At 45.1% G+C, this 8,612-nt stretch overlaps 1 protein-coding gene across 1 annotated transcript in view; it reads left to right on the top strand.

Moving 5' to 3' along the window:
* The window catches only part of corin (corin, serine peptidase), a gene marked incomplete in the record, with an annotated part of 26,042 nt that overhangs the window by 3,143 nt on the left and 14,287 nt on the right, over window positions 1-8,612 (top strand). Inside the window, 5 exon segments of the mRNA XM_014330776.2 lie at window positions 2,550-2,858; window positions 5,268-5,379; window positions 5,602-5,706; window positions 7,082-7,308; window positions 8,379-8,492. Of these exon segments, the coding sequence (XP_014186262.1) occupies window positions 2,550-2,858; window positions 5,268-5,379; window positions 5,602-5,706; window positions 7,082-7,308; window positions 8,379-8,492 (867 nt within the window).

Here is an 8,612-nt window from a genome sequence, read left to right as displayed (position 1 = left end):
CACACACACACACACACACACACACACACACACACACACACACACACACACACACACACACACACACACACACACACACACACACACAAATATCACAAACATTGTCTGAATGAATAAACTTTTTTCATTTACACTAACAGAAACTTATTTTCATTCTCCTCGCAGTGAGAGCTCCTCTCCTCTTTCTTCTTCGTTGGTTTCTTCTCCCTCTGCAGCTATTTTTCTTTTGTCTTCTTCGCGACTTCGCGACTCATTGCACACTGTGTGTGTGTGTGTGTGGCTTCTCTCCCCATTACACACTTAATGGTCTTTGCAGTGCCTCCTGCTTGCCTCCGTCTGTTTTCAGCTTTAATGTGAGGCTGTGAGTGAGGGCCTTCACATTCACTCTTCAGCAGTTTTTATTTCTCAGCCTCTGACTGAACGATGATCCACAGTCACACTGTGTGCACAGCACACCTGGCTCTCACTGTTGGACGGTGTTGTTGAGTCTCCACAAGCAGCAGAAGGTTTCAGAGTGTTCTTCTGAGCTTTATCACAAGCAGCAGCCCGCAGCCTCACATGTGTCCTCCTCAGGGGCGTGAAGTGAACTTTCTGCTGAGCGCAGCAGGAAACCAATCACACCGACAGCTTTTAGTACTCCTGGTTGTTGCAGATATCTGCTCCTGTATCTGCTGCAGGCGTGGGGGGAAGGAATCAGGCTGTTTTTGTAATCTAATCAACAAATAAAAAATGATAAGTTCAGTTTTAGCCAAATTAAAGTCAGCGTGAGAACATCAGCAGATAAAATCTGGTTAATTCATCTTCACTGCAGAGCTTTTCTCTGGTCCTTCACACCAGCTCACCGTCTGACAACCATATTTGTAGTTCGAGATCTACTGACCAATGATTTTGAAATGGCTCTGCTGCATGCAGGTAAACAGCCTGAGCACAGAGCAAATGAAGGAGGGCTTTCGGTAAATCGCAGTCTGAAAACCATCGACTATCATTTTTGGATCCATCCATCCTATTCAAGTTGTCACAGATCCGGCGGCAGGGTACACCTGGACAGGTCTATCCCAGCGCTCCGTTTCTTGATTTCCTTCCTGAATTTCTTGTGGCATTCACTCTGATTAATGGTTCCAGCTGTGGGACTTACACTTTGGCACCAGTTTTATTTATTTATTTGATGGAAGTCAGGCGCCGCTTTGCTCAGTCAAACAGAGACCACTCACGTTCATTTTTGACTTATTGGCTGACCTGAGATCTGTGTCTGTAGGCAGAGCTTCAGTAGCTGTTTATCAGTAGCTATATTATTTATATACAGTGATGAGTGGCCTGTTTCACAGTCATGTGGTGTAGATTTCAGGGAGACACTTGGGACTCGTACCCACTGATATTTACAGCACACGCATTCGCCCACCCACTCCCCTCCTTACGCTGCAAAAAAACAAACTCCAAGTGCATGACTTATGTATGCAAACATGTTCCTTCACATACGCGAAGACGTCTCTGTCATAAACCGATGTAACAAACGTGCAAAATGAAAATTCCTCGTTTGATTTGTTTGTTGTTTGAGCTGAGAGGAATCTCACACATGTCGGCAGTAATTCGCTGTGTAGTGTTTGAGGGGGTGAAGCTGATGATCTGTCAGTGACTCATTTGTAACATTTATACCAGAAATGCAAATATGAAACCCACGGCTGTGTGTGACAGAAAATACGTAAAAAGATTACCATGGTAACCAGCTCTGTCTGACACGGCTGTGCTGTCTCATTAATAGTTTTTTTTCTTTGCCAGAAATGTCAGGTTGTTCAAGTTCATAAAGACGGACGCGGCCGGGGACGAAAAACAGTGCTGTAAAAACTCTAAAGTAACAAAGGGTGGAAGAGAGGAAGGGGCGGGGTCCAAAATGCACCCAAAACAACAGAGACTCACTGTGAGATCGACACTGTAAGATGTACTGTAACCACACACCAGCAGGGCGAGGGACAACAATGAAGTCTGTCAAGGCAATATTCAAGACAGGAAGAGAAAAAAGGCAGGAAGTGAAAACTGAGAAAGCCAAAAAGGACCTGACCTTCAAAATAAAAGAGAAATGAGACTCAAAAGCAGAGAGGGGAACACATTTATCAACTCAAAAGCTTCTTTTCCATTAAGAACTTGGGATTCCTGTCCTTCATTTTGTGGAATTTTCCATTCTCGCCATAACTGAGAGTTTTGCTTCTGGGGTCCTTTATTGATGACACACCTGTAGAAAAGAGTCAGTGTGTTCATGGACGTTTAGGTTAAATGTGACCACGCCTGGAGAATACAGAGATTTAGGTTTCTGTGAAAGGAGAGCACTTTTTAGCTTTTATATCTTCTAAATTATTAAATTGTTATTTCCTTAAAACTATTTGAAATTTCAGACTTTTTGTGGAAAAATGTGGATCCAGCGTGTGACACCACACAGCACTCATTCGTTCATGAACTGAAGCCTTGAAGCCACGCTCATGGACGTTCATGTGTGGCTCAGAATCATGCCTGAACCGCCTCCTATGATTGGCTGATACCTGTGTCTTCCTCTGCAGGTATATTTGGCAGCACTCACTTGGACCCCAGCCTCCTCCCCTCACCCAAACCCATCGCCGACAGCAACCCTGGTTACCACAGCAACAGCACAAGTGACCCCTACCCCTCCTCCTCATTCACGGTGGAAACCGTCACATATTCACCGCAGAACCGCAGTGAGAGCACACCTGCCGCCACCGGCGTTCCCCCGGTGACCTCTTCTCAGGCTCCGCCCACTCAGCCATACACAACGCCCCCTGATTGGCTTGCCTCTGTGACATCGCTGAGCACCGCTTGGCCGAGCAGCACCGCCTCTGCGCCCAACACAGGTATCAGGTGTGAGCAGGAAAGATGGAAGCAGCAGGGGGTTGTGGGAAACGTACGCAGCTTTTAAAAGACCTGAGTAATGCCAGGGCTAAGGATGAACTACAAATCCCACAGTCCTCTGCAGTCTGTGTCCTTCCTGCTCTCCGTCTGTCTTTTGCTGTTGTTGTGTCCTTTCCCGTCAAACAGTAAAATCTTATTAGGCTCCATTAGTGTCGACTGGACGAGTTGATACCTGAGAGTAGCTGCAGAGGATGAGCTGCATTCAGATCTGCTGTCCTCTACTCTCCTCTACTGACCTGATGGGCTGAGCGAGAGTGTGTGTGCGCATCTGTGCTGATAAATCGTTTGTTGGGTTGCTATTTTAAAATTCCCCTCGTCTCCGTCTCTCTCTGTTCCTCTGCTGTCCTTCAGTGTCTCTCTGTCTGTTCCCATGTATTAATGTGCAGTCGAGGTGAATGCTAATGAGCCTCAGTCTGTCCTGCGCTCTGATTGGACACTGGACACTCACCAGATTTGGTGGACGTTTGACCTCCTGCCCAGTTCGGCCACCTTGTTAAAAAAGGTCACGCTCAGTGATTAACTGACTCTCTGATGACTTAGATTTCTCCCACTGAGACAACAAGTTAGGCCCTGAAGGTGTCGGTGGTGTCACCTGGCTGTTTGTCCTGCTAATGCTAGCTACAATTGTCTTCTTAAAGCACTGACATTGATACATCCAACTGTGGACAATCCAACCAATTACAGGCGAGGTTTAAACACAGAAAGACCTCAATTTACTGTCATTTGTTATTAGTTATTTGTTATCTTTCTAAGTTATTTGCCCCTAAAAATCTCAGAAGGATGGTCTTACTTATCCTGGAAGGCATTAGTTTGGCCTGTAAGCATCCATCCATCTAGATGGCCATTCCTTTGTCCATCCATTTTCTTTTGGGGATCTGTGGCAGCAGCTTATTCTAGTCATTCTTTAAGCTAGCAAAGTTTTCCAGTTACTATATAATCTCTGAGTGTCCCCAAAAACCTCTAAAGGACATCCTGATCAGATGCCAAAACTGATTGGCTGGCTCCTCCGAAGGAGCAGCAGCTCAGCTCACCAGATGTTTGCACTTCTTACTTTGTCCCTAACAGTCAGTCTGGGAACCTCCCTGATGGTTCAGTCACTTCCTGTTTTTGGTTGCTATCCTCTCCTCACCCCAACTGGTCATAGCAGATAGCTGCCCCTCTGAGCCTGGTTCTACCGGAGGTTCCTTCCTGTTATAAGGGAGTTTTTCCTTCCCACCAAGTGCTTGCTCAGAGGGGGTCGTCTGATTGTTGGGGTTTTTTCTCTATGTTGCTTTGAGGTGGCTGTGATGTGGAGCTACATAAATTAAACTGAATTGACTGCTCGTGACCACAGGTGAGGGTTAGATTATAGATTGACCATTATGACGAAAGATTGTTTTTCTTTTATTATAACCATAGTATTTAAAAATAAACACTGACATTCCATGAAAATCATGCAGGTGAAAAATACCAGTACAGTTTTGGTTAGATCAAACACGTATTAAGCACAGGTGCTCCCATTGGCTTTAGGTCAATCCAACCCACTGGCACAGTCAAAAGAATTCAACAGTTCCCGAATGCAAATGTTTCTGCATAGATTTTTCAGTGATATTAGGGTTATTATGGTAATCCCAAGTAGGGCGTCACATCCAACTCTTGGCAAATAACCCAGAGAACAAAAGCAAACAGCAAAACAAAACAATAAACAGACAGTAAAAACTCAAATGTCTGATAAAATGTCTGTTTCCTGTAGAGCTCCATCACACTCCCTCACTTCCAACCCAACCTTTGACTGCTGCAGCACCATGCCTGGGATACTGTGATGACCCGAATTTCACTGCTTTCAGGAACCATTGGAATTCTTTCAATTGACCAAATGGTTCAGGAGTTACGGGAGCTACAGGTGTAAAAAATATAAACCACCTGTCTGACAGGTTAGATTTCAGTGGATTCAAATATGATAACTGTGAGTTTCACCCGCTGGTTTTGGTCTCAGTGTTGTTTGCCATCATTTTCACAAGATCAGCAAACTTTAGCCACCAGACGCTGCTGGTGCAATTACCTCCAGAGCAGCCATCAAAATTCTCCAGAAGACTCCAACAGAACAAACACAATCCAAGGGACCAGTTCAGGGACTCCTACTGCTCAACGTCCACCAAACACATCACGCCATGGGCAACAATGAAGTGAAATATCACTAATAAAACAAAGATCTGTGAAAACCAAACATGCGCCAAAAAGTTGTTGTTGAGAAGCATAAAATATTAGAAACTATAACATAAGCATGTTTTATAACGAGGCTGTAATGACGACAGCAGCCTGCAGGGGCAGCGTTCAGGGCTTGATCCTCGTGACCAGCTGTCTCTGTGCAGGTAGCTGTCAGCTGATCGTGGAGCCTCAGTGTCACATGTTGCCCTACAATCAGACGTGGCTGTCCTCCTCCGTCGCCGTGGTGAAGAGCTCAGAGGTGGACATGTTGCTAAGGTAACAGTTACTTCCACTAAAAGTCATTGAATTGTCTACAGACAGCTATTTCATGTTGAAAAGCAGACAACACAATTAAAGGCGTCACCTCAGGTTGTGTCATGTCAGGGTTTCGTTACTTTTAACATTTAAATGATCCAATCGCTTCATCAGTGAATCGATGAGTAGATGAGTGTTGGCTGAGCTCCCGGCGGTGACTGAACGCCAGCGTGTGTGTTTCAGGTTCTTCAGCTACCTCAGCAGACTCTCGTGCTACAGACACATCATGCTCTTTGGCTGCTCGCTGGCTCTGCCCGAGTGCATCGCAGCTGACGGCGCACACAACAGGTAACACACACACAAACCTACAGTCAGCTGTTTCCATACACAGACCTTACTTGGCCTATTTCACAGCCTCTCCAGTTTCCATATAAGCAGCTCGTTGCTGTGGAGTCGTCAGTGTCGACCTTTCTGGACTTGACCTGGGATTGAAGATTGATTGAGGAATCTGATGTGAGCTGGAGGGCCGCTCTGACCAGACGACAAACATAAAAAACTAAAAAATATAGAAACTATTTATATTAAGAGAAAGGTGGTGAGAAAAAACAAGTGCACTGTGCAAGCTGTTTATTTGCTGTCTGCTTCTTCTCCATCCACAACATGTCCACCTATTTTAATCTGTCCAGAACTGAAGCTGATGTTTGCTCCTTTACTTGTTACCACAGATTGTCCCTTATATTATCTGTAAGCTTCTTTGCTGTGACTAGAAAAGCAGCTTGAACCCTGAGTGGAACTTTGAGAAGATTGAAATATGGTCTTATCTGTTTCTCAGATATCACAGTCGTCTCTGGACACTCATAAAACTCATAATTAGACAATTAGAGCTCGGTGTTAGGTTGCTGTTTGATCGCAGTGTCAAATGTTCTCATCAGCAACACTATCCAGCTGCTCTGCTGCTCAGGGTGAGGGGAGATCCCAGGGCATTAATAAACCGTCAGCGCGCTGCACGCTCAAACAGGTGGTGCCCTTATTATGTCTCAGTTTCAGCTTTTAGCACAGTGCCAGAGGCTCCAGGTGCAAACTCGGTCCAGAGTGAAACAGCCTTTCTTCTTCCCTGTCCTCGTTCCCTAGCATGATGCTTTGTTCAAACAGCACGACAGCATGTTGGATTAGTTTCAGCGAATGTCCAGCTGCTGCTGACAACAACCAAACCATAGGAGGAAGCTACTGATATCATAGACACAGAATAAAGTGCATCTCTCCAAAGCTGTCAGGTGACCGTCAGGAATGTTGGAGGTACCAAAATGTTCAGGCCTTCTTTAAAAGCCTCACAGTGCCGAGCAGCTTCTCTCAGTTTACCTAAACCTTGAATGTTGTCTTTCAGTTCCAGCACATTCAGCAAAGACTGAACTTTGTCTTCCTATAAAACACAAACAAGAACATGAAACTCAGCTGTTCACACAGTAAGTGGGACAGCAGCTGTATGTGTGTATACGGCTAATAATAACACCCTCACACCCTCCAAACTCAGAGGGCACGCACACAGACACACACACGCACGCACACGCGCACACACACACACACACACACACACACACACACACCTTCAGTGTCAGTGGTTTCAACTCCAGACGACCTCTGACAGGAGGATTATGGGACTTTTAATGTTTTAATGATGCTACCAGCTAACTGCTCCCTGACGTCCGCGTATGTGTGTGTGCAGGACGGTCGTGTTGCCCTGTGCGTCTTTCTGCGAGGCAGCGAGAGAAGGCTGCGAGCCAGTCCTGCAGATGTTCAACGCCTCCTGGCCTGACTTCCTGCGCTGCTCCCAGTTCAGCAACACCACCTCTGCTTTGTCACCACCGTCATCACCATCATCATCACCTTCGCCAACAGGTCTCCTCACGTCACCTGCCTGCTACACACCGCGACAGATTAAAGGGAAACCCTGTGAGTACAAACCACACATAAAATTCTTCACTCAAAAACTGGAGCTCAGACCTCAGGGACCGCCAGTTGGAAAAATGAGCCAATCAGCTAACGTATTAGCTCAGATAATTTCATTAAAACATTCTAAAGGCTCCAAACTCAATCCAGAGTCCAGGTCAGGAACTCCAGTTAGCAGCTATCATCCACCTGACCCGTAATAGTACAGACTTTAAGCCTTAAACTTCTTAAAGGTGAATGAAATGTACACCCGTTGTTATAATCGTTATCTACAGAGACCAGTTTTTGAACTATTTTTGTAACAAGTAGTAAACATGTTAATTTCTCCTGTAAAGTTTTAAAATGGGAGTTTGTGGAAATGGACAAGAATATGATTGGAATCTGAATAAAAGGTAGAGGACCAATGATAGAGCCTTGTGGAACTCCACAACCTGAAAACAGTCTGTGATGCCCTGTTCTCACAGTTAATCTGCTGGTTACTGCACTGAGTAAAAATGATTTGAGTTTGAACGTTTTCAGGTGAGATCTTGAAGTCACCAGTAAATACAGTTTCCATTTACGCTAGCCATTACATGCATGTAGCCAAAGTCTTTTTTCCACAAAGTCTCATGTATTCAAACTTGTACAACTTCCCCATCTGTATATCTGTGAAACTCCGAGCTTCTGATAATGATACTGAGACATCATTAAAACTGCAGTAAAAACCAACACAGCCACACATTCGTGTCTTCAAACCAGCTTCAAACCACATCGTGCCAGCTTACAAAAACTGAGAGGCACACAACCTGAAGACACGAGAGAGACATAAGAGTTAGCAAAAAGTGGACATGATGTCAGTTTTCACATCAACGTTGTTCCTGAGGCAGTGCGAGTATAGAATGACCCTTACAGGCTTCCTTTACATCTGCATTCATAATTTTTTTCTCGGTCTCTCATTAAGTTATAGTTCTGGTCGTGACTGAAAACTATTTCTCTATTGGCCAAGTGGACATTAGAGGGACTGCAACTTTTTATACATCATAAATATTGTTGTTGTACATCACTGCTGTACTCTCTCTCTGATTGGTTGGCAGCCGTATGTGGCGGGAAAGATCATTACTTGTGTGCGACTGGGATTTGCATCCCTCAGAAACTGGTGTGCAACGGCTACAACGACTGTGATGACTGGAGTGACGAAACACACTGTGGTGAGCATACACACACACACACACACACACACACACACACACACACACACACACACACACACACACACACACACACTGTATTGTGGTCTGTGTAAATAGCAGGAAACATTTCAGCCCGTC

The sequence above is a fragment of the Haplochromis burtoni genome, unplaced genomic scaffold, assembly GCF_018398535.1.
Source record: "Haplochromis burtoni strain Fernald_Lab_line unplaced genomic scaffold, NCSU_Asbu1 Contig_921, whole genome shotgun sequence".
In the NCBI taxonomy this organism is placed as follows: Eukaryota; Metazoa; Chordata; class Actinopteri; order Cichliformes; family Cichlidae; genus Haplochromis; species Haplochromis burtoni.
This window is presented reverse-complemented; position numbering and strand designations above follow the sequence as displayed.